General features: G+C 56.8%; 1 protein-coding gene across 5 annotated transcripts; it reads left to right on the top strand.

Annotated features, from left to right (window-relative positions):
* Positions 1-1,606: 1,606 nt before the first annotated feature.
* PAEP (progestagen associated endometrial protein) lies at positions 1,607-20,639 on the top strand. Of its 5 annotated transcripts, none has more exons than XM_059141827.1 (7): positions 1,607-1,816; positions 2,217-2,356; positions 2,689-2,762; positions 3,522-3,632; positions 4,127-4,231; positions 20,055-20,100; positions 20,484-20,639. In XM_059141827.1, the coding sequence occupies exons 1-6, from the start codon at positions 1,721-1,723 to the stop codon at positions 20,069-20,071; spliced, it is 543 nt and encodes a 180-aa protein (XP_058997810.1). In that variant the 5' UTR covers positions 1,607-1,720; the 3' UTR covers positions 20,072-20,100; positions 20,484-20,639. The 5 variants fall into 5 exon arrangements, with proteins under 5 accessions (XP_058997810.1, XP_058997809.1, XP_058997808.1 ...); XM_059141826.1 differs by having other exon boundaries at positions 1,657-1,816; positions 20,522-20,639; XM_059141825.1 differs by lacking the exon at positions 20,055-20,100 and adding an exon at positions 4,485-4,529 and having other exon boundaries at positions 1,657-1,816.
* The last annotated feature ends 5,298 nt before the right edge of the window (positions 20,640-25,937 follow it).

Raw genomic sequence — 25,937 nt, 5'->3', positions numbered from 1 at the left:
CCAGCAAAGCCTCGGCTTTCCTGGAGACTTGTAACCGTCTGATGCCGGAGCGGGGCTGGACGGGAAGGATTTTGCCTCTGCCCCCGCAGCTGGCTGCGTGTCCGGGCTCCTCGGGCTTTCTGCACCCACGGTCGGGCCCTCTGCCTGCCGCGGTCACCCTGCTTCCCGGCCGCCAGCCTGTAAGCTGCTGTTCTATTCTCTCGTCTGATCGTAGGAAGCAGCGTGACTGGCTCGGTGGCAACGGTTTTAGTGGGCGAGCTTGCGCGGTGTCTGGGACTTGGGCCTCCGTCCACGGAAGCCGCTGGCCGCGCCTCCCCTGCCCTCCCCAGCTCCTCCCTGCCGCACCGGACGCTCCCCTGCCTGCAGCTTCTGCTCTTTTCCTAGAGGGACGACTAGGCCATGCCTGCAGCTGATGCCAAAAGAGCCTTCGGTGAATAGCTGCGCGGCCCCGCACCCGCAGGCCTGCGCCTCTTAGGGAACTACAAGTAGGAAGTTTCCTTAACCTTGCAGGACAGACACAGCGGTGGGGAACGGGGACACGCAGCCAGGGCGGGATTCGCGGCTGTGCGGGCGGCCGGAACGAGGGAGCAGGGAAAGGGTTTGGAGCTGCCAGAGCTTGGGAACCCCGGAGTAAGACGTGACGACCCTGGGGGCTTGAAGCCATTTTGATCTGGGGACCCCACTCTCCCGGTGCACATTCGCCAGGCTGTCCCCTTTGAGAGTGATCATGGGTTGGTTTTGTTTCTGTTTTTGTTTTAATGCGGAAACACACGTGTGCAGAGACGAGGGGACGTGTGCTGATGACCCCCCTTGGACTGCGCCCTCCACGGACCTGTCACTTCCCTTCTGTCCTTGGTGGAACTTTCTGGAGCCTCACCCGTCCCTGGCCTCTGTAACGAGAACAGCTCCACTGCTGGGCTGGCATTTTCAACGAGGCCATGGGCCACAAGCACACCTCTCACAGCTCTGGGGACCATCTCCCAGCCGGGCCTGATGGGTCCGTCCCTGCGGGTCTGAGAAGTTCTCCAGGAGATTGCAGTGAACCTCTAGGTTCCTAAGTAACAGGGACTGTCGAGGTTCGTCCCTTCTGGTTCCTGGAGAAGGTGAACGGGAGCACGTCAGCATTTGAGTCCCCTCTCCTGCAGCCGAGTGGGGCAGGGGCGGCAGCCGGAAATGGAGGCCCTCGCAGTCGTGCTGTCCACTAACAGAGTCCCTGTGGTCCGCACGTCCAGAGACACTGCTGAGAACGCCCGAGAGAAGGCGATTTAAGAGGTCATTCCTGGGTGACATCACCAAGGTCATTTGAGCGCCCCCGATGAGCCCGGCTTCCCAGTGGGGTGCTGCAGGGGTCCACGGGGGGGGAGGTGCTGCGGGGAGACAAGCAGGTTCAGCTTCCTCAGAGGAAGTGTTCCTGCCGCCGGCGCCCACCCGCACCCACCCGGCCCTGGCCCCGGAGCCTCCCTCTGGGGCTGCCAGGAACTGTCCAGGCTCCGGGCACACGGGGACCTTCCTGTTCCCACTGAGAGGGAAAAGGCCTCCTATTGTCCTGGGGGAGGAAGCCCTGGGGCTCTGGGGAGGGGCCCCGGGGGATTCGGGGAACCGCGTGCCCGGGGGGCCTGGACGGGGCTGGCTTGCAGGCCCCCGGCCCCCATATAAGGGCCCGAGCCCGCGGCCCGGCCTTCCTCACTCCCGGGAGCTTCAGCGTGTCACAGCCGCAGCCATGAGGTGTCTCCAGCTCGCCCTGGGCCTGGCCCTGGTGTGTGGCCTCCAGGCCATCGACATCCCCCAGGCCACGAGGAACCTGGACCTGCAGAAGGTGGGAGGACGGCGGGGGCGGGGCGGGCGGGGCCGGGGGAGCCGCGGGCCGGGCAGGGCAGTGGGGGCGCGGGGGCCACACGGGCACGAGCCGGACCCTTGAGGTCGGGAAGCCCCCCTGCCTCTCTGTCTTCGGGGCAGCTTGTCCCTTGGTTTCCCAAGATCCAGAAGGTTCTAGAGAACGTGTCTGATGTGTATCCGGACCCATCTGGGGAACGCTGGGGTATTCTTTCCAGCGAGGAAATCGTGGAGCCCCGTGTCTGGTGGACGGCCCAGGGTCCTCCAGAGCCCACTGACGGCCGCCCCAGTTAGACTGGGCCTCTGCCCGGGTGGGAGGGAGAACCCTGGGGGGGCCGGGCCCCTTCCCGCTCCCTCCATGGCACTCAAGGCCCCGTCCCCAGGTGGCCGGGATGTGGCACTCCATGGCCATGGCGGCCAGCGACATCTCCCTCCTGGACTCCGAGACCGCCCCCCTGAGAGTGTACGTCCAGGAGCTGAGACCCACCCCCGAGAACAATCTGGAGCTCATTCTGCGCAAACGGTGGGTGTGCCCCCGCCCGGGGTTGGGGCCAGCAGGGAGAGGGGTGGTGGATAGGCCAGGGGGCGGGCAGGGCAGGGTCCTGACGACAGCCGGCTCCCTCTGGCTGGTTCCCAGTGCCCTTGTGACCTCACCCCGGGCTCCAGGCCAGCAGGCCGACCACACAGGGTGGCCTCAGGTCCGTGGGCAGAGAGGACCTTGTGGAGGCCCCTGGGCATCCGTGGGGCCGGGGCCCTGGGGGCCTGGGCTGGTCCTGCCATGAGCCCTGTCTGCTATGAGGGACCATAGCGAGAACAAGTTCAGCGTCACCCCCTAATGCTGTCACCACCTTTCAGGGAAGACAACAAGTGTGTTGAGAAGAAGGTCTTTGCAGAGAAAACTGAGTGCGCAGCCAAGTTCAACATCAAAGGTAGGCGTCCCCAGCACCGTCCCCGGGAGGCGACTGTCCTGGAGCCGGGAGGGTGCGGTGGGCCCGTGCGCGTGCCCCGCTCTCACACGGGCCGTGCTCTGCCCAAGCTCTGGGCCTCCGGCCTCCGGCCTCTCGGGTGTGGAGTGCAGCCCCCGCCGCGAGAGTTTCCTCCCCCACGACTGTCTTCTGGATCAGCGTCTTCTGGCTCACACGGAGCAGCGCTGCCTCCCGCTCGCTCCGGACGGCTGGGACGGCGCAGCTCCGGCCGAGCCCCTGGACTCCGGCTGCATGAGGGGACGCGGCGCCACCGTCGGGGGCGGCGGGACGGACGCGAGCACCTCCTTCTCCGCATTCTCTGCCGCGGATTGCAACGTTCGCGGGGGGTGGGGGGTGAATTATAAAACACACAAATGGAGAACTTAGTGGTAAAATAGAAACAAAGGAGGCACCGAAACGTCTTGTGGGGATTGCCCCGAAAATTCTACTTGTTTCTCTACTTCAGAGTTGCTCCAGGCCACCCTGACCCTCCCTGTCCCCTCCAGAACCCCACACACACAGGCCCGCCTCTCGCCCGCCCCAGGGGCTTCGTGCTCCGGGGCTCCGCCTCTCCTCTCCTGCCGCCTCTCCTGCCGCCTCTGGCCATGCCCGCGCTGGTGCCGCCCGGGGTGGGTGGCCCTCTGGGTGCCCGCCAGCCCGCGGGAGGGGTGCTCCTGCTGGACAGGACTCCATCTCCACTTTGGCCCTTCTCTTCGCCCCCAGATCTGGAGGAGAACCAGCTCTTCGTGCTCGACACCGACTATGACAACTACCTTTTCTTCTGCGTGGAGAGCACGGGCACCGCCCCGCCGACTCTGATGTGCCAGTACCTGGGTAGGCGCTGGCGATGCACGAGGTCACCCTGAGTGGGACGGTGGCTGAGGACCCCCTGCCGGCACCTGGGGCACCCAGAAAGCGGACAGCGCAGCGCCCTATGGGCCGGCGGGCCTGGGGGTCCCCGGTTTTCCCCAGGGGTGGCCCAGTGCACTCACTGCATCAGAAATCAAAAGGGCCCAGGAGGGTGGCTGCTGGGTCAAGGGGCTGGGCTCAGTGATACTGGCTTGGTCAAAAGATTAATACTCATTAGAAGCTTTTGTTGGCGCTAATGTTCTTAATGAAATGCAAGCCAGGAGAAGCCATAGCACAAGGCAGAGACATTCCAGGTTTGCCCGAATGAAGCACTTTCTGGGGGCTCAGCTATGCTGCTGAGACCCTAGCCTAGGGGGCTGGGCCCTTTCCTCCTGTTCCTCCTGTCCACAAGCCATCCCGGCAGGAAGGGGAGGGGACAGGGACCCTGGAGCCCAGGCCTGACCCGCCGCCCCCCACAGCCAGGACCCTGAAGGTCGACAACGAGGTCGTGCAGAAATTCGACAAAACCCTCAAGACCCTGCCCGTGCACGTCCGGCTCTTCCTCAACCCGACGCAGGTGGAAGGTGATTCCCTCCACAGCCCTCGTCCCCGCTCTCCCCCGCGTGGGCTCGCCCATCGCACAGCCGCCAGCGCTGCGCCCCACTGCCTCCCATGGTGGCCCCCTGCTTCCCAGACCGCCCAGGATGGGGGAGTGGGAAGTGCAGAGCCCCCGCGGCGGGGTCCTCCCGCCCCAGCCCCTCTGCCGCACCCCTCTGGGCCCAGGGCTGTCCTGGCGACCTGTGACCCCCCCACGGCTCTCCCCTCCCCCACCGACAGAGCAGTGCCGCGTCTAGGGGAGCTCCTGCCTGACCTGCTCCTGCGGTAACGTACCAGCCCTGCCCCCGCATCCTGGGCACACGCACGGTGGGGGGGCGTCCCAGGGGACCCCCAGCTCCCCTCCATTGGGCCCTGGTCCCTCTGCGGGAATGGCTGGAACCTGGTGTCCCTCCTTGAGACCGCAGAGACCAGGCTGGCCATGCCGGCCAAGTGCCTGGCTCTGTCCCAGAAACACTTGGGTCCAAGCACGTGCTTTGATGAGGACCCCGTGATTTCTTTGGGGGTCCATGCAGTTGTTTGAAGAAAGTGGAGGAGAAGCAGGACGGGGAGGGGGTTGGGAATGGCTGGGTGCAAGAGAGAGCTGAGAATGTGGGGCCGGGGCCCCATCCCTAAGGGTCGACGCCATCCCCGCCCCTGTCCCCTCCCCCGACAGCATGCTCTCTGCCTTCATCTGACTTAGTGACCAGCAAAATCGCATTCGCCTCCCCCACAGGAGAGACCAGACCAGCCCCCCACCCCACCCCAGAAGGCAGAAGTTTCCTTGTCCTTTCGAAGAAGCCGGCCACCCGGTCCCGCCCCTTCCTCCCTCCTGGGTCCGTGTGCTCAGGCTGGAGCCTGCGCTCTGAGGGTTCCAAATAAAGCCGCAAGATCTCCCTTCTGTGAAGTGTTGTTGGGGGCCTCTGGGGTTCGGGCCTGGGGCTCTGCTGGCGTTCTCGGGGGGCTCCGGGCGACATCAGCTCCTGGGGGCAATTTCCTCTGGTTTCTCATCCACAAAACAAGAGAATCCACTTGTGCAAAATTTGTAAAATATCTAGGAAATACCAGCATCAATGAGCTAGGAAGAAAGCTCAAAGCCCTTAATCTTTAAACTAGTTAGCAAAAGGAAACTAAAATAAATGAATCTGCGATCAATTTAGGTTAGAAAAAAAGCATTAAAATAAGGAAAATAAGGTGCCTGTACCCCCAAGGTGAGGGCAGGGGGGAGGCTGGACGGACTTAGCTCAAAAACAGCTGGGAAAAACCACAGATACAACATTTCTGGAACGACCAGTGAGCACAGACGGAGAGAGATGTGATTAAAAGCATCGTAAGGGATTCAGCTGTTTGGCTGTAACCTAAGAGACTTAAAAACTCCCAAATGGAAGATTTCACAGCAAATGTCTTCATCCCAAACAAACCCAAGAAGACTAGAGAAAAAGTCGACAGGTCCCACACCAAGGCAGACGGGCGCACAGGCGCAGCAGAGCACCCCACCCCCGCCCCGGCCCCCACGCCGCTCCCTCCCCAGCCCTGCCACCGGCATCAGGAGGGTTAGACAGGTTCTTCAGGAACAGGAGCGAGCAGCTCCGGGTCTGGGAGGCAGGCGATGCATTCACACACCTTTACATCCAACAGCCAGCACAGCGGAAGGAGGCCACCACGAGAACAGGGTCCCCTGTACTGTCCCAGGCGGTCCCTTCATTCCCGTGGCCACGCGGGAAGTGCCTGCAGGAGGCCGGCACCCGGTGCTGTTCTCAGGCAGCACAGCGAGCTCTACCTGCCCGATCAGGGGGGCCATGGTGGGGGATAGCAGCCTGGCAACAGTGCACACAGCCACCCACCTCCCGCCCTTCCTGCCAGGAGGGCCACGCAAAAGCCCGTGAGAGGCATAGTCACCCCTGCGTTCCGGCAGGGGAGCATCTGTGTGTATCTCCAACGAGTTTCCAGCGGACCCTGTTCAGAGAGTAAAGGAGGAAGAATGACTTCTCTGTAGTGGTGACGTCGCTCAGCCTCCTTCCTCTAAGTTCTCTAGACTGACGCGGGAAGACGGGCAGGAAGGATGAGCGGACCTGCGCGAGCGAGTCTACGGGCAGGGAGCTGGGGACGTGGGCGCGGAAACTCGTGGGCACAGATTTTCAGGCGACTTTAAGTTTTGAACCAGTTCGAATCCTATATATTTTAGATGTAAACTAAAATAAAAAGCCGAGGGATGCCTGGTGGGCTCAGGGAAGCGTCTGCCTTTGGCTCAGGTCATGACCCCAAGGTCCTGAGATCGAACCCCACCTCGGCTCCCTGCTCAGCTGGAAGCCTGCTTCTCCCCCTCCTTCTGCCTCTCCCCAACTCGGGGCTTCTCTCTCGTGCTCTCTCTCTCTCAAATAAATAAATAGGTAGATAAAACTTTAAAAAATGTAAATAAAATACAAACTGAAAGGCAACAAGCCATAAAACGATGAACACGCAGAAACAAAGAAATCTAACTTCTGCAAAATTGCCCATTTCAGAGAAGAAAGTGTCGATTTTTAAATTTTTATTCTTATTTTTGCCAGTGACAGGCTTTGACGCCCCACGGCAATCCAGCCGTCACAAAGCGGGTCATTCCCAGCATGAGGGGGCGTAGACGGGGGGAGAGCTCATCCAGATCTCGCTCAGATGCCGCACCCTCTCTGGTCACCCCCGGTTCACTGTGGGGCCTGCGCCCACCCTGGGGTCTGGCCCCCCGCGACAGTGTCCTACCTACTTGCACTCTGATCTTTCACAGACTTTATTCCAGGGAAAAAGAAAGCTTAAGGTCAACCTAGTAGTAACACTCGTGTTGGTGACAATATTGGTGTTCTCATCAGTCAGAGTCCAAATCGAAACAGATGGGACTTGAGAAATGGCTTTGAAGGAGGCTCTGTCTGCAGGCAAGGAGGGAGGGGGCTGGGGCTAGTGGTGCCAACCTCTTCCGCGCACAGTAGCAAGAAGGGACAGGGAAGGGTTCACGTTGTCATCGGAATAAACCCGAAGATCAGGGGAGCAAAATAGGGTGATGAGAAATTTGTGTAGGAATTTGGTGGACAATGCAGGTGGGGTTTCAATTCAAAGGAGAAGTAAGTCTCATTTAATTAATAACACATAGGCAGCCTGTAGTAGTGTATGTCTCACAGCACGAGTGGGGAGTCACTTCTCGGCTTGCGATTTCTGGAAGAGTTTATGCAGGATTCGTGTTCCTGCTTTCTTAAATGGTGGATAGAATTTAACAGTGAGGCCAACTGCGCTTTAAGATTTTAGCAAGGGAGGGAGAGATTTTCATCCACAAAATCAATGTCTGCAATAGATCTGTGTCGAATCGGGCTATCCATTGCTTCTGTATTAGGCTTTGATAATCTGCATCTTTCCAGGAATTTATACATTTTGTCCAAGTTATTAGAATTATTTCAATAAAGTCATACAAATTTTCCCTTAATAGGAAGAGGGAGAGAAAGAGAGAGAGAGAGCGTGCACGCAAGCACATGTGAGTGGGGAGGGGGCAGCAGGAGAGGGAGACAGAGAATCTCAAACTCGGGCTCAGTCTCACAACCCTGAGATCATGACCTGAGCCAAAAATCAAGAGATGGACACTTAACCGACTGAGCCACCCGGCACCCTTTTTAGTTAGCTAGTTTAGTACTGGTTTTAGCAACCTCTAATATCATTTTTGTTTCCATAAGATCTGTACTGATGTCTCATTCTTCATCCCTAATAGTGATACATGTCCACTAATCAGGATTTTCCAGTTTTGTCTGCCTAGAGGTTTATCCATTTTCTTGATCTTTTCAAAGATCAAAACTTTTTTTTAAAAAAGATTTTATTGGGACACCTGGGTGGCTCAGTTGGTTAAGCGGCTGCCTTCGGCTCAGGTCATGATCCCCGCGTCCTGGGATCGAGTCCCACATCGGGCTCCTTGCTTGGCAGGGAGCCTGTTTCTCCCTCTGCCTCTGCTGCCACTCTGCCTGCCTGTGCTTGCTCTCTCTCTCTCTCTCTCTCTGGCAAATAAATAAATAAAATCTTTTCAAAAAAAGATTTTTTTTTCAAAAAAAGATTGTATTTATTTATATGACAGAGAGAGAGCGTACAGTATGTAGAGCAGCAGACAGAGGGAGAGGGAGAAGCAGGGAGCAATTTGGGGCTCCATCTCAGGACCCTGGGATCATGACCTGAGCCGAAAGCAGATACTTAACCAACTGAGCCACGCAGGCATTCTGCAAATCTGTTTTTGATTTGATCTTTTCTATAAGTTTTCTGTTTTCTATGTCATCGATTTTTGCTATTACATTATCTCTTTCCTCTTGCTTGCATTAGTTTCAAGTTGTTCTCCTAGTTGCTTAAGCTGCAGGCTTAGATTTTACAACTAAGTGTGTTTATGTGGCCTAATATAAGCATCCGTGGCACAAATTCCCTTCAAAGTGTGCACCCACATATTTTAATATATTTTGTTCTCATTTTTAGTTAATTGAAAATACTTTTCTGAGAAGGATCAAGTCTTATCTTTGTCTATTGAATTCTTGGTGCTTATCGATTTGCAGGAGCTCTTTATATATTAAGGAAATTAGATATTATTTGTGCTATCAATTAAAAATATTTTTCCTCAGTTCATTATTTTTCTTCTTACTTGGTTTGTGGTGTCATTTCAGTGTGTTTCCTCTATGTGGTAAAACTCACCAGTGTTTCCTTTTGTTGCTTCTGACCACTGTTTCAGGGTTTTGATCATCTTGAGAGAGGCCTCTTATATTCTCATACTGAATTCCTGAATTTTCATTGTTTCAATGTTTTCATTGTCCAGTCTTTTGCTCCATTAGGAATTTGTTTGTTTTAATTCATGAGTTAGGACTCAAGCTGTATTTTCCAAATGTCCATGATGTTCTCCCAAAAGCATTTATTAACTACTGAGTTTCCCCACATTCCTGATTCTCATGTGCATCTGAGTCTGTTCAGAGACTTTTCATCCATTCTATTGGGCTGTGTGCAGGAACCCCAGTGGTTTGGTTTTGTTTGCTTTATCTTTGAAGCACAGTTGACCCACAATGTTCCATTAGGTTCAGGTGTACAACATAGTGATTCAGGGTCTCTACATGTTCGTGTGCTCACCATATGCCCCCATTCTTGCTACTGCGATATCACTATGTTCCCTGGGCTGCACCTGTCATCCCCATGACTTACTCATTCCATAGCTGGAAGCCTGGATCTCCCACTCCCCTTCACCTATCTTGTGTATCCTGCCTCTTTTGGCAACCATTAGTTTGTTCTCTGTGTTTATGGGTCTATCTCTGCTTTTTGTTTGTTTGTTTTGTTTTGTTTTTTTAGATTCCACATGTGAATGAAATCATATGGTATTTGTCTTTCTCTGTTTGACTTACTTCACTTAACATAATACCGTCTAGATCCACCCATGTCATTGCAGATGGCAAGAGCTCATTCTTTTTCATGGCTAAGTAATATTCCATGATATATATCACATCTTCTTTATCCATTCATCTATCAATGCCACTTGGGCTGCATCCATATCTTGGCTATTGTAAACAATGCTGAAACAAACAGGGATGTGTATATCTTTTTGGATTAGTATTTTCATTTTCTTTGGGTAAATACCAAGCAGTGGAACTACTGGATCATATGACCTTTCTATTTTTAATTACTCCATACTGTTTTCCACAGTGGCTACACCAGTTTGCATTCCCACCAACAGTGCATGAGGGCTCCTTCTTCTCTGCATCCTCACCAACACTTGTTATTTCCTGTGCTTTTGCTTTTAGCCAATCTCACAAGGGTGAAGTGATGTCTCGTTGTGCTTTTGATTTTCATTTCCCTGATGATGAGGGTTGTTGAGCATCTTTTCATTTACCTGTTGGCCATCTGTATATGCCTTCTTTGGCAAAGTGTCTATTTGGGACCTCTGCCCATTTTTAAATGGGGTTTGTTGTTGTTGTTTTGTTTTGTTTTGCTGTTGAGTTGTTAAGTTCATTTTGGATATCAACTCCTTACCAGGTCTATCATTTACAAATATCTTCTCCCACTCAGTAGGCTGCCTTTTTATTTTGTTGATGGTTTTGTTCACTGTGCAGAAGGTTTTTGCTTTGGTGTGGTCCAGAACCCCAATGTTTTAATTATTTTATCTTAACATCTGATGTGGATAATTCATCCCTATTAGTCTTCTTTAACAGAATTTTGTTAGTTATTCTTACTTATTTAAATCTTCAAGTATACTTTAGGATCAAATGGTCTGGTAAAAAATATGGCTGATATTTTTATGGACTTGCATTACATTTATGGTTGACTTGGGGAACAACTGACATATTTATGAAATGTTCCATAATTGTGACATGCATTCCCTTTGTTTGTGTCTTCTATTGGGTCCTCAAAGTGTAATTCCTTTTCACATGGAGTTTGTATAATTTTTGTTAAATTTATTATTAAAAATAATTTTGAATTTTATTAGAGCCTTGATAGTATCACCAGAAATGATCACACAATTTTTCTCCTGTGATCTATTACTATGAGGAATTTTATCAATAAGTTTACTAATATGAATTATGCTCACAATGCTGAAATGAAGCTCTTATGTATTACCCTCTGATAGCATTACTGTGCTCTATTTGATAATATTTTAATAATTTTATATTGATATTCAAAACTGAGATCAATCTGTACATTTCTTGACAGGTTTTGGAAACAAAGTCTGAAATTCATAAAAATGATTTGGAAAGTTTCCTTATGTTTTTAGCCTTCAAATTAACTGTCCCTTAAAGGTATGTTAGATTTTCCCTGTAAAAGAATTTTTGAAACTGGTATTTCGGGGGGAAATACCTCCTTAATAACTTGTTTTTCCTTTTTCTAGTTTTTTTCTAGGAGATTAGTCCATTAATACTCTATAACTCTCTCACTGTCACGTTGGGTAACTTATATTTTTCTAAAAACTCCCTATATTAATCCAACTTTTTATTTATTCCATGAGGTAAAGTAAACATTTCCCTCCTAATGGTTCTATACTTTCTTCTCCTTTTATGGTTATTTTCCCAATAGCATTTATTACTTGATGTATACTCTTCCCTTTTTTCCTTGATTAGGGCACAGAAGGCTCTGTATTTACTGGTATTTCTCAAGAACCATCACTTGACCAAATATACCATTTTTCTATTTTCTGATTCAATAATTTCTCTTTTATATTTGCAGTTCCTTCCTTATCCTTTCTTATGGTTATGTGGTTTCTCCCCCTAACATTTGAGTGATATTGCTAATTAATTCGCTTTCATTCTTTTTATTTATTAAAATTATCTTTAGGACCCCAGAGCTGCTTTACTTGGGTCTCTCAGAATCTGAGGCACTATGTGTTCATTTCCATTTTCTAAATAATCTGCAATTTTCTCTTTCATTCAAATGTTGTCCCGCAATCTCCATATTCTTGTGGTAAAAAGAACCATAGACGGGTCTAGCTCATAAAGAGGGTAAAACCCAACTTTGATCATCCTAAAACATGAGTTGAAGTGTCAGCAAGTGTCTGTCCTGGTTTGTCCTCAGGATCAGGTGTTTCTGGGTGGGTGGAGAAAGCCTGAGGGATAACAGGGCCACGTTCAGGATTCTGAATCCAAATTTTCCTTGTAAATATTTATCAGCACCACCTTAGTACCCTAATTACCAATTGCAGCCCTAACACTGAATGGTGTTCACCTCTTTCCTGCCTCACTCAGTTAATTATCAGACCCAGCTGTCACTTGGGTTATTGGGAAGTCCCAGATGGAGCCAAGAATGGAGCCTGTGAGACACAAAGATCCATTGTGAGCCAGGGCCCCGGGACCCTACACAGTCTGGCAGGTGTTGGGCTCACCCTGGGTTCAGGAAGGTGGCCCAACACCACCAGGTCAAGGAGGGCCCTGGGAGCTGGATGTGACGTTCTGTTCCAGAACCAGCTTCTGGCTGACTTCAACAGCCCTGGACACAAGGCCAGCCTTGGTTACTAACTTCGTGAGTATAGGTCAGGGACTTGGCACATTCCAGCTCATTCTTGACATCTACACAGGAAGCTGATTGGGAGGGGTCAAAAGTGACAATGGACATGAAAGCACCTTGGAAAGTTGCAGAGCTTGAGAGAATGAGAAATTAAATGGCCTGTGAGTTAAGGAAGCCATGCATCCATCCATCCATGCATGCATCTAGCCAACCTTCCATCCAGCCATCGGCTACCCACCACCCGGCCATCCAGCCACCCGTCTATCCATCCATCATCCACCATCCCTTCTTCCTTTTCTCGAACACCCTTTGTGGTTCTGTGTGCCCTGTTTTTACAATCTTTGCTATCTCAACACTGCCTCAGTAGAGCCCCTTGGACAGTCAACTCTGAGATAAAGTCTGCGGAGATTTACTACATGGAATACGGGTAACTTTCAAAATGCAAAAACAGTTGTTTCTGCTACACAAACATGGATCAGATGGCATTACCGGTGCTGCCGCAGATGCATGTGTCAAGCAAGGCTGGCAGGTACAGCTGGTAAGAACCAACGAGCCCTTCTTAGGTTCAGAAACCGTATTATGCACATTGACAGCAAGAGCAAGATAAGCAAGGGTGCCAACCCCCACGTCCCCTGTCTTACGGGATGACAGCAGGTCCAGAAGGATCTGGATACGGCAGTGCAACCATGGTGGTGGGGTGTCCTGTTGTTGAGAAGCCCCTTCCCAACAAAGCTGAGTAGCTTCTCCCTGGGAGGCAGAAGCCTCAGACTGCATCGGAACCCGGCAGGAGAAGCACTCTCCCGTGGCAGCCTCCTAGGAAGGTGTGGGGCAAGAAGCGCTCTCAGAGCAGCCTCTCCCAGGCCTCCCCGGGTCTATGTTCCAGAAGGGTCACAGGGCATCTGTCAAGGCTCCTGTTCTGAAGGGTGTAAATCTCCACCCACCTATGGGTTGCGTGCAAGGCGGCGAGCGTGCTGCAGGGAAGCCTGGCCGTGACGGCATGGGCCCCCAGTACGTGGGACCTTCAGGAATGCCCTTCTCAGAAAGCGGTCCCCAAGCCTGGCCTTGCACAGGGAGGGTGGGTTTGGCAGCCGGCGTGTGGCGGAAAGGCATTCGGTAGGAAGGTTGTCGCTCTGTGGGGGTACCTGGGTGGGCTCCCGAGCTGCAGGTATGGGCTTGGGGCAAAATTCAAAGGTGAGGCAAGGAATGCAGGAGGGTAGGCCGTAGTCAGGGGGGCTAGGGAGTCAGCATCTACAAATCTCGAGAGCCGGAGACCCCGGACAACCCCACAAACTGTGAGCCCTGCTGGGAAAGCTTTAACCTGCTTGAATCCGAATCAGAGATGGGGAGAGGCAGCCAGTAAAAGGACCTTCTCAATCCCCAAACCCAGAAGTTCTGCCCTCAGGTCTGGAAGGAAGGCCAGATACACACCGTCCTGTGATCCTGATGCGCGTTCTGCCCAGAATGCTTCCCAGCACGGGAGCGCCCGCCTCCGCTCGTCTGTGTTTCAGGATCAGCAACACAATCCCACTGGCACGTGGGGCTTTTCCCTCTGCGGTGCCTGGAGCGAGGCGAGGGCAGGGAACTGGCCCTGAGAGCAGAGCAGGGGACGGGGACGATTTACAGGGAGACACGAAGGTCAGTTGGAGGAGGGTGGAAGATTCGGGGAGGACTCCCCGGCCCCCCGCGGAGACGTGGGGAGAGTCAGGTCTCTGGGAAAGGAGCCGGGTCAGAGGTGCTTTGGTGGGAGCTGGGGGATGTCCGGGCACGGGTGCCCACTAGGGTGCTGACCTGGGATTCAGGAGACTCACAACCGAGATGAAAGCGAGAGGTCCAGCAGCCCAGACGCTGGGGAGCGGGTGAGACGCGCAGCAGCTGAGCACGAAGGGCGAGCGCTCTGGGCGTGGGGAGCGAAGGGGGCGGAGAAGGGACCCCAGGGTCGGGAGAGGTGTTCCCACGGGAGCCAGGACTGGTCAGCAGGCCGCCCTGGTGGAGGGGTCACCAGGGACAACACCGGAGACCACCTGTGCAACCGCGGGGCCGAAACCAGACTGCGTGGCGGAGAGGGTGGGGGGCAGGTCGCCGTCGCCACCCAGACCCTTGGCCCGGCAGCGCGGGGCAGAGAGAGCCAGCGAGGGAGAGGGCGGGCGGACTGGAGGGCGGGTCACGTCCTTTGTTCTAGGGAACGTTTCGCCCTCGTAGTGACCCCGGTCGCCCTTTGCAGGGAGGCCGTGGAACAGGCTCCAAGACGGACACACAGAACGCTCCAGCTGACAGGCTGGCACCACTGCCTGGCGCGCTCCTGTGGCCATCGCGGCAGGGGGGAAGCGGGCCCCACTCCAGGCTGGCCCAGAGCTGGGGACAAACGGGAGGCCGGCGGAGTGGGGGGCGGCAGAGAGCCGGCCTCCTGAGAGCGGCCTGCGCCTCCCGTCTGTGCTGGGCACGAGGGGCCCCTCACGTCCTGTGTCCCCGCAGAGGCGCGAGCCTGGGGGCGGCCACGGGGACAACCTTCAACCGCCTGGGACCAGTTTGCACAGCTGGACAGCATCGACTGCCTCACGCCCACCACTGCAGCTTGGAGCCCCAGGAGGACACTATCCAGAGCTCCCCCCTCGCACCTGTGTGGGGTCTGCCACGGGGGGTCCCCAGAAGTGTGAGGTCTCCCGCAGAGGAGGCCCTGGAGGTGTGGGGTCCACTGCAGGGGGTACCCAGCAGTGCCAGGCAAGCTCCCCGCAGGCAGAGCGGCCATCGTCCCGCCTGCTCCTGCTCCGTGAGGCGGGACAGAGAGCACGGTGTGGGTTCCGTCGCGGCCTGTGTCCCTCGGACACGCCGTTTCCCCCACTGGGCTCGTGTGTGATCCGAGTGTGGAAGGAATCCCTCCTTTTCTGGGTTTTCACTTGGCAAGGGCAATGCATGGGGGTAATAGAAAACCACATTCTTGTCAAGAATTTGTGACTTTTAGAAATCCATGGAATTCGGGGCCCCTGGAGGGATCAGGCGGTGAATCATCCGCCTTCGGCTCCCGTCATGATCTCGGGGTCCTGGGATCGAGCCCCACATCGGGCTCCCTGCTCGGCGGGGAGCCTGCTTCCCCCTCTCCCTCTGCCGCTCTGCCTACTCGTGCTACTCTCTCTGTCTAATAAATAAATAAAGTCTTTGAGGGGGAAAAAGAAAAGAAAGAAAGAAATTCATGGAATTCTCAGAACAAGACATAAGGTCTGCAAATGCCTTCGTCCACCCAGGCCCCGGTCACCATTCTCTGCGGGGACCGTCACACCTCACCTCCCCAAGCCCTCCGTCCCCTCGTCGGGGTCCCCGGCATCCCCAGCACCTGGGCCTATGGGACTGTCTGACACTCCTGGACATGAGGACTCTCGTGGTCCCTTCTGGCTGACCGGCTCCCACACTGCGCCAGAGGCAGAAACGGCTTTGTAATCAGGGGCTCATAAAATGTCACTGGAGCAACCGGCAAGTCGACCAACGCAGAGTTCGTGAGCCCCGATGAAGTCATCGGGAGGAAACTACCAGAAGGGCCCTCGCCAGTCAGCCCCAGACCAGCGGGTGTTTCCTCTTCTTCTCTTCCCTGAATCATGGAATTAGTCCTTCCCTCGCTCCCAGCACCACCCCTTCCTCTGCCTTCTGGTCCCCCCGGAGCCTGCGCTCCCTGAGCTGCCATCCGAGACCCCCAAATAAAGGCCTGTGTTTTTTCCAGTTTGGACTCCTGATCGACAGGCCCACTGCTGCGTCCCGGGTCCCCTGGGCCCCTCCCCGCCCACTGCGTCCCCACGTCTGCCTCCCTCTCTGGAGCCAGTCAGCTCGCCAGCCATGCGCGCGTCCGCCTGGACCCAGGGGCCCGCTCTCCGCCTTCCCGCCGCTGCTGCCACCCGGCCCCTGCCCCCAGACCTGCGAGCAAGGGAAGGAAGCTGGTGCCCGTGCTTTGGGGCATTGTGATCCCACTGAGGGTAGCTCCGGACAGGAGGCGAGGGCCGTGGGCGTCCCGTCGGCATCCTCTGGACACTCCGCATGCGAAACAGCTGGGAGCCAGCCTTTGCCACGAGACGATGACGTGTGGGCCCGGGCGGCCGTGCAGGGGCAAGGAAGGGTCCCCATGGGGCAGAGCAGAGTGCACGGCCACGTCCAGCTCCAGGGCAAGCATGCTCAGGACAGCTGTGTGAACTGGGTGGCCGCAGGAAGGGACCGGGAGGGTGACAAAGTGTGCCCCTTGCGCAGGACAGATGGCCACCCACGGGCACGTCGTCCACAGACCCTGGGGCTGGCATGGGGCTCTCCCACCCTCCGGAGCACAGCTGTCCTCGGGGCTGATTCTGACCTGCTGTAACCCACGTTCATGACCCGGGAAGTGCTCCTGTCGCCGGCGCCAGCCCGCACCCACCCGGCCCCAGAGCCTCCCTCTGGGGCTGCCAGGAACTGTTCAGGCTCAGGGCACACGGGGACCTTCCTGTTCCCACTGAGAGGGAAAAGGCCTCCTATTGTCCTGGGGGAGGAAGCCCTGGGGGTCTGGGGATGAGCCCCCGGGGATTCGGGGAACCGCGTGCGTGCCCGGGGGCCTGGACAAGGCTGGCTTGCAGGCCCCCGGCCCCCATATAAGGGCCTGAGCCCGCTGCCCGGCCTTCCTCACTCCCGGGAGCTCAGCGTGTCACAGCCGCAGCCATGAGGTGTCTCCAGCTCGCCCTGGGCCTGGCCCTTGTGTGTGGCCTCCAGGCCATCATCATCCCCCAGACCACGAGGAACCTGGATATAAGAAAGGTAGGAGCCTGTGGGGTGGGTGCTGGGGGCCGGGGCCAGGGCCGGGCCCAGGGTGACTGACAGAGGGCAGGAGGGCCTGGCTGCAGACATCTAAGGGCAGACACTGAGGCAAAGAGCTCGGGCACGTCTCTGTCCCCTCGAATGCTGGCTCCATCCGCCTCCCTGTCCCGCTCTCGCCCCCGGAGTGGAGTCACGTACGACAGGGCCATGCCTTGAGTGGGAGCTTACTCAGGACAGAGCTGGGGTGGAGACGGTGGGAATTATGAATATGCAAGAACCCCGCCTGGGCTTCGGCACGAGGCAGGGATCCTCAGATGTGCCGAGTCCTAGCATACTTGCAGGGCTGCTGGGAAATGCGTGCAGGAGACCACCCAGCAGGGGGGTGGGAGGGGGAGCCCTGGGGGGGCCGGGCCCCTTCTCGTCCCCCATGGCACTCAAGGCCCCGTCCCCAGGTGGCTGGGAAGTGGCACTCCATGGCCATGGCGGCCAGCGACATCTCCCTCCTGGACTCCGAGACCGCCCCCCTGAGAGTGTACATCCAGGAGCTGAGACCCACCCCCGAGAACAATCTGGAGATCATTCTGCGCAAACGGTGGGTGTGCCCCCGCCCGGGGTTGGGGGCAGCGAGGGCCTAGCTCCGCCGGGTGGGGCAGGGGGGCGGGCAGGGAGGCGTGGAGGGGTGTGGGAGGGCAGGGTCCTGATGGAAGCCGACTCCGTCTGGGTGATTCCGGGTGCCGTGGGGACCCTCCGGGCTCTGGGCCAGCAGGCCGACCCCACAGGGCGGCCCCAGCTCCGCAGGCAGAGCGGGGGCCGGCGCTCGAGGAACTCTGAGTGTCCCCATGACGAGGTCCCTGGAAGTGCTGTAACCCAGCCCCTCCCAGACAGGGTCAGAACGGCTCTCGGCCACCAGCAGGTGTCCCGGCCGGCTTGGTCTGCCCCATTGCCCACTTGACCACGTCACCTGATCGGGGCCAGGGCGCTCACATTCGGCCACGCCCTCACGGCACTGCCCTCAGCCGGCCGGGGCCAGACGAGGCTGGGCGTGCACAGGGCTTGTGGACGCTTCCTGGAGCTGCTCCTGTCCCCACACTGGGGTTCATGGACGACCCCCACACTCTTTGGCTTTTCAGGGAAAACAGCGCCTGTGTTGAGGAGAACATCATGGCCCAGAAGACTGAGGACCCCGCCGTGTTCACCATCAACGGTAAGTGCACCGACTCCACGCCTGAGGGCCCCCCGCGCCCCCAGGCCTCTCCCCTCGGGCAGCTCTGGACGAGCAGTGTCCCCTCCCACGCTGGGCACTGGGGGCTCCTCGGAAGCCCCGCATCCCGGCGGCAGGAAGGAGTCGGGCCCTGCTTCTCCTGTGCCCACGCCACGAGGGCCATGAAGGGCACTCCCGGGGGGTATGAGGCCTGGGGACCCCACTCCGTCCGGGACTCAGCCTCCTCCCGGCCCCTGAGCTCCCTGCTGGGCGTGGGAAGACAGCAGAGCCGCATCTGGCTCGCTGTGGCGTCTGTACGGCCGTGCAGGTGGGGGTCCGTGGGGGGACGCGTCTGAGGGCGGGTGTGAGGGGACCTCCCTGCTCAGGGACAGGCAGCCTGTGGCTCCTTGGACGTGTCCCCCAGGCCAGACCTCTGGCTAAACACACTGTGCATTTGCCTCTTGGTCCTGGAACCTGCTTCTGGAACGTTCTGGACCTCACCAGCCTCGGTCCCTCCTTTCCATACCGCACTGTCCCCTGGGTCCAGCAGCCCCCCGCCCCACCCTCGGCCTCCTCTGGGACAGACCCCGGGCCCTCCCCATGGCTGCCAGCCCTCCCCTGCCACCACAGCCCACCGGCTCTCTGCCGATTCCGTGGGGGTCTCGGTAGCAGCTGTGGAACTGAACGGAGGGGAGACGAGGCCTGGGAAAGAGCGGGCGGGCCCTCGGCTTTGGGGAAGTGGCCGTGCCAGCGCGGGAGGCCCCAGGGGCACACAGACAGACGTCGGGCCTCTGTTCCGGCCTCTGTTCCAGACCAAGGGGAGAGAAGGATTTCCGTGCTGGACACAGACGACACCCACTACCTGTTCTTCTGCATGGAGGCGCCCGTGCCCCGCGCTGCGAACGGCATCATGTGCCAGTACCTGGGTGCGTAACGGAGCCCTGCAGGGGTTGGGGGGGGGCCCGAGAGGGGGAGGGGCCGCCCCAGCCCCTGGGGCTCCCGTCAGCACCGGTGTGGGGGACTCAGGGACGAGCGACAGGCCGAGGGTGTGTCCACGAGCAGAGGGGCTGCACGGGGCAGTGGGTAGAACGCGTCAGCAAGAATCCGAAACCAGCCAGGAAGGAGATTCCTAGTGGTCTCAGAACTGTTCCGACCTGAACGCAACTCTGGAGGGCGACATTCGGGCGCACCCCCGGAAGCTCAGTACCAGGCTTGCTGCTGTGCTCGGGCGTCTCTCCCCGGTCCCCGAGGGGCCCACGGCGCTGGGGCAGCTGAGGCTCCCGGGTCCATAAGTCAGTGGCTGCCGGTGCGGAGAGCCCTCTGTTCCCAGCGCCCTCGCAGGAGGAAGGGGAGGGGACAGGGACCCCGCAGGCGGGTGGGCTGAGCCCCAGATGCCACCCTGGGAGCTGACCGCAGGACGCTTCCCAGCACTTCCTTCAGCAGTCACTCCCTGGCCGGGGCCCCTGCAGCTCCCCGAGGTCGTCAAAGCCCCGCGGCCCGGGGACTGACCCGCCGCCCTCCACAGCCAGGACCCTGAAGGTCGACAACGAGGTCATGGAGAAATTCGACAGAGCCCTCCAGACCCTGCCAGTGCCCATGCGGATCATCCTGGACCTGAGCCAGGGGAAGGGTGAGCTCCAGCCTGCCGCAGGCCCTCCCAACCTGCGGTCCCAGCTCAGGGTGCCTGTCAGGGGTTCCCGAGACATCGGGACAATGTTTTCCTTCCCTGTGGCCCTCATTCCCCGGGATCGGGAGGGTGAGAGGTGCAGAGCCCCCGAGGCGGGGTCCTCCCGCCCCAGCCCCTCTGCCGCACCCCTCTGGGCCCAGGGCTGTCCTGGCGACATGTGACCCCCCCCCACGGCTCTCCCCTCCCCCACCAACAGAGCAGTGCCGTGTCTAGGGGAGCTCCTGCCTGACCTGCCTCCTGCGGTAACGTACCAGCTCTGCCCCCACGTCCTGGGCACACGCACTGTGGGGGGCATCCCAGGAGACCCCTAGTTCCCCTCTATCAGGCCTTGGTCCCTCTGCGGGAATGGCTGGAACCTGCAGTCCCTCCTGGTGACCGCAGGGGCCAGGCTGGCCACAGACACCCTCTCTCCCGTGGCCTTCCTGGGATGTCCTCCCCATGTCCCAGTCAAGCTCTCGCACAGATGTCCCCGCGGCCTCTTCTGGGCAAGGGTGTGGGGCCTGGCGTGGGCTGCCCACCACTCAGCCGGAGGCGGAGAGGCCGTCCCTCACCCCCAGGCCGGGAGGGGCTGGCGAGGGCCCAGCAGGCTCCCCGGGAGTCACAGGGGAGCCCGCGTCCGTTTCAGGTCCCAGAGATGACATCGTCCCCTTCCTGCCCCATCAGAGGAATCAGGAGGGACCGAGCCCACCCGGGGCTCCCGGACCTGCTCCTGCTCAGGCCGCGGGGTCCTCGGGGCCCCTGCCTTGAGCCTCCTCCTCCAGCAATAAAGGGATGAAGCAGCCCGCAGTCTGCCTGGGTCTTTCTTGGTCGTCGGGCGCGGGAGGCAGGGTTCGGGCTTCGGCACCACGGCCCGCAACATCTGGGGATCAGCACTCATCACGGGGTCTCTCTTAAACCTGACAAACGCGATAAAAGGGTCTCAGGGGACAGCGGGCCCGATAGGCTGTGGGCTGCACGACCTTCACAAAGGCCGGGCCAGGAACATGTGGGCCCTGATGTAGTAAACACCGATGGAGAACCGTACGTGCGCTACTTGCCCATCAATCCGTTCTCTCCCGAAAGCGCAGCCCTGGGACCCTCACGGTCGCGTCCAGAAACAGGAGGGTGATTGCGACCAGGAAGCCTGGGCACGAGCTCCACGTGCCGATGCCCTGACCTGCCCTGGGCTGGGACGAAATAGAGGGGTCCCCAGTCAGTGGGTCCCAGGACAGCAGTCAAAGGTGGAAAGGAGACCTGTTTCCACACATTCAGCGTCCCTGATGTAGGGTACCGAGAGACGCAGGGCCTCTTAAATACCAAGAACAACTGAGGGACACCTGGGGGGCTCAGTGGGTTAAAGCCTCTGCCTTCGGCTCAGGTCATAGTCTCAGGGTTCTGGGATCGAGCCCCCGCGTCGGGCTCTCTGCTCAGCGGGGAGCCTGCTTCCTCCTCTCTCTGCCTGCCTCTCTGCTTGTTTGTGATCTCTGTCAAATAAATAAATAAAATCTTTAAAAAGGAACAACTTAGATACAATATATACACCTATTTTTATATGTGTAAAATTAGATACATGTGTTATAGATACACTTCTGGAAAAACACTAATCACCATTTGAGCTAAAAGGAAAATTTTAAAAATTAATTTAAAATATATATATTTTTTTAATTTTTGAACGGAGGCATAGATGAGCCGCGATGGAATATCAGCCTCAGGGGTCCGGCCCAGCGGCCTCGAGAACCGAGTACCCAGCACAGCGCTCCACCCTGGAAGCTGGCGCGGTGGTCGTGTCGGCACGTCTGACGGTGCCCCCCGCGCGGCACGTCTCGTCCGCACGGCTCCTCCTGCCATAGCTAGAGGCCGTACCCCTCCTCCCCTCCCCCAGGTTGGCCCCCACGCTAGCAACCACCAGTGCGTTCTCTGTATTTGTGAGTCTGTGTTCTGTGTTTTTGTTCGTGATTTATTTTTCCATGTGTTTCTCAGATTCCACATTCACGTGCGATCAAATAGTGTTTCTTCTCCTCTGTCCTGCTCAGCGTCCTCTGGGTCAGCGCGTGTCGTCACAAATGGCGAGACTCCGTCTGCGTTCGGGACGGGCAGGGCTCCGTGCTGTCTGCGTACCGCGTCTCCCTCACCCGCTCATGCCCAGCAGGACGCAGGCTGCCGCCCGTCTCGGCTCCTGGGAACGTGGTGCCGTGACTCGGAGAACGGGCGCGCACCGGGCACCGGCAGGAGGGGCCGAGGGAGAGAGAGACCCAAGCAGGCTCCGCGCTGAGTGTGGGGCCCAATGCCGGGCTCGACCTCACGACCCTGAGATCATGACCCGAGCCGCCCAGGGTCCCCTATTTTTTTAATTTTTTAAAGAACAGCTACAGAAAATAAAGAGCAGCCCCAGACCTCAGCCGGCTGCGATCAGGCGACTCCTGGCTCATCCGGTCGTCCGGGCGTGTAGACATAGATGGGAACTTGCTGCACTGGCCTACGGCCAACCCGGAGAAGGAGGACCCAGGAGAAGGGAGAGAAGGATGGCCCTCCCCTCTGGGGATAAAGACCCAAACCTCTAAATAATTTATTAGCAGGTTGACTCTAACAATGAATTCAACACATCATGATTCAACCCAGAGAGTCAAGGACATTTCCGTGTTAGGAAACATCAAAACTTCAATAGCTAGGAGACCGGTGAAATGCTCATACAGGCAGTTGGTTTTTTGTTTTTTTTTAATTTTATTTATTTGACAGACAGAGATCACAAGTAGGCAGAGAGACAGGCAGAGAGAGAGGGGGAAGCAGGCTCCCTGCCGAGCAAGGAGCCCAATGCGGGGCTCGATCCCAGGACCCTGAGATCATGACCGGAGCCAAAGGCAGAGGCTTTAACCCGCTGAGCCACCCAGGCACCCCCATATAAGCAGCTTTAACTTAGTTTTTAGAATATGTTCCAAAAGCGTCATATCCCTTTCATGAGGCAAACTTTGCACATACCGAAGGTGTCGTCCAACATCAGCTGGTTGATGCTGCGTCACCAAACAGCCTTAAGATCTCAGGGTCTTAAAACGTCCGATTTATGTCGTGATTCGTGATTATTGCGACTTCCTCCACAGATTACAGGGCACACTGGACCTCACGGTCATGCAGGAATCCAGATGATCGAACAGGCACCCCAGGAGGTCCCCGGTCACCATACCAGAGGGAAAACCTAGACACCGAGAGGGCGCAGGCCGTCCGCTCCGGGCTCCGTCCTGAGAGGCGCGCCAACACCGTTCCCCGCTTCTGGGCCGACGCCGTCACTCAGCTAGAAGGAAGCGGAATGAAATACAGTCCTACCTAGGCCTGGAAAGGAGCTCCCTTAAACCGATCATTAAAAACAAAAACAAAACAACAACCAAAACACACAACCAGCGAACGTCATTCTTAGTCGTAAGAAACTGCTTGCTTTCCCCGGGAGACTGACGGCCCAGCGTAGTCCTGCTGAGCCTCGGGCCGACGTTCTCGGCGCAGAGAGATCAGGAGAAGAAAGGAAAGGCGTGGGCACTGGGAAGGGGACGCCCAGCGTGACGGAGCCGGCACGAGACAGAAGACACCGATTATTAACTCGGGAACGGAAGTGGGATCTCGCCACGGCCCCTGCCGGCGTCAAAGGACAAGAAGCGAAGGTCACGACCGCCTCTACACACCCGTGCGACGCTTTAGATGAAACGGGCCAACTCCTCGGAAACTACAGGCTGCCACAACTAATCCCGCAGGAACCAGACGATCTGAATAGCCCTCCACTTGCCAGAAAATCGAATTCCTGATTTTAAAACTCCACACAAAGACTTTTTCCGGCCCAGATGACTTCACAGGAGAATCGCAGCACATCTTCGAAGAATCGGTCTGAATGCCGCACAGCCTCCTGCAGAACATGAAAGAGAAAAGAGCATTTCCTTATTTGCTTTATGAAGCTAATACTGCGCGGGTGCCAAAACCACATGAAGAGCTTTTTTTTTAAAAAGGAGAAAATTGTAGGCTAATGTTTCTCATCAATACGGATGCAACAATCCTTAACAAAATATTAACAAATAGAATTCGGCAACATATGAAAATAATTATACACCGGGGATGCCTGGGTGGCTCAGTGGGTTAAAGCCTCTGCCTTCGGCTCAGGTCATGATCCCAGGGTCCTGGGATCGAGTCCCACATCGGGCTCCTTGCTCAACCGGAGCCTGCTTCTCGGTCTGCCTCTGCCTGCCACTCTGTCTGCCTGTGCTCACTCTGACAAATAAATAAATAAAATCTTTTTTAAAATTTTTTAAAAAATAATTACACGCCGTGACAAGGTGGGATGTACACCAGGGATGCGGGGGCCATTCAGCACTTGAAAACCAGTTAGTGTAACACGTCGTGTTACTAGGATCCCAAAGAATCACATGAGCATCGCAGTCAATGTAGAAAAAGCCCTTGACAAAATTCAGCATCTACTTGTGATTTTTTCAAAAATCCTCAGACAATGGGAATAGAGGGGCTCCCTCAACTTGATAAAGGCATCTGCAAACACCGTAGGATTGACACCGCACTCGGGGCGCCCGGATGGCTCCGTCGGGTGAGCACCCAACGCTTGGTTTCCGCTCGGGCTGCGCTCTCGGGGTCGTGGGATCGAGCCCCAAGTGTCCGGCTCTGCCCTCAACGGGAAGCCTGCCGAGATCCTCTCTCCCTGTCCCTCTGCCCCTCCCACTCGTATGCTCTCTCTCTCTCTCTCTCAAATAAATGATTATGTCTTAAAGAAAACAAGAGAATTAACGCTGTCCCTCGTGGGGCACGAGGAATGCCGTCATCCACGATGGACGGACGGTGAGCGACGGAGAAGGCGGTGAGGACGCCCGTCCCCCCGACCCACTGATCACGGTGCAGGAGCTGCCAACCAGGGCAACAGGGCACGCAAAGGTAATAAAAGGCACACAAACCCGAAAGGAAGAAAGAAAAGTACCCGTGTTTGCAGAGGACACGATGATCCAGGTGGGACGTCCTCGGGAATCTAGAGAAACAAACAGAAGGAAACTCCTGGAAGTGCCGAGCTCATCGAGGTTTCAGATCAGATAAACCCAGAAAACCGATGACGTTTCTGCATCCTAGCGAGGATGTGTGGACACTGACATTCAAGATGCCAGTGTTAGTCACCCCCAAGATGGTGGAAGACTGGGGTGCAAAGCTCGTGAAACACGCGCAGGTCCGCACGCCGGGGGAATGCGCCGTTGCTGAGGGAAATCAAGGCTCTTCTCAATAAACAGGCCAACGGCGCTCGCGAGCGGAGGCTCGGCGGAGAGAAAGACGTCCGTCCTCAGGCTGGCGCGCAGCGTTCGCGCGGTTCCTACCGAAACCCCAGCAGGGCTTTTTGTAGACATACGTGAGATTTTTCTAAGTTTATATGGAAGCACGAAGGTATTAGAATAGCGAACGTAATTCTGAAAAAAATAATTGAATCGGAGGAATCGGCCTATTAAATTTCACATCTTACTATACAGCCCGAGGAATCAGGACTGCGGTGTTTGTAGGGGCAAAGACACACCAGTCAGTGGGACGGGGTGAAGAGCCCAGAAACGGACCCACACACACCCGACTGGCATGCAGTTCCCGGGAGTGGGGTGTCCCCCAAACCGTGCCCAACCCTCCCTAATGTGCGTACAAGCCCGGACAAGGCTCCCGGCACACAGCAGCCTCTGCTTCCCTCGTCCTCCACGGGTCCTTCCTAGGAAGGAGCCTCGTTTCTCCAAACCACAGCCCGGCCCTGCTCGGCTCACTGGCCCCTGGCTCCCGTCCACTTCCCACCTAATTACCAAAACTTCTCCGAAGAAATCCCGCGGCTGAGCCGCCTGGTCTGGGTTGGGTGGGGAGCCCGGACGGCAGAGCCCCACTCCGCTCCAGGACACTGGTCCCCACGCCCTGACATGGGGCTTTCCGTGGCTCGTGCCTATCTCTAGAAGGTAGAAGTCTGTTCCGTGCCTTGGGCGCTACACATTCTGAACAGCCTGGGCCAGGGGCGGCCTCGGAGCCGGGCGCAGCCTTGGTGGTCACAAGCGAGCAAGAAGCTCTCCTGTCCTCACCTGGAACCCTAACTGTGGAGCCACGGCAG

This window comes from Mustela lutreola, chromosome 12 (genome assembly GCF_030435805.1).
Source record: "Mustela lutreola isolate mMusLut2 chromosome 12, mMusLut2.pri, whole genome shotgun sequence".
Lineage (NCBI taxonomy): Eukaryota > Metazoa > Chordata > Mammalia > Carnivora > Mustelidae > Mustela > Mustela lutreola.
The sequence above is the reverse complement of the archived record's forward strand: the minus strand, read 5'-3'. Positions and strand labels throughout refer to the sequence as shown.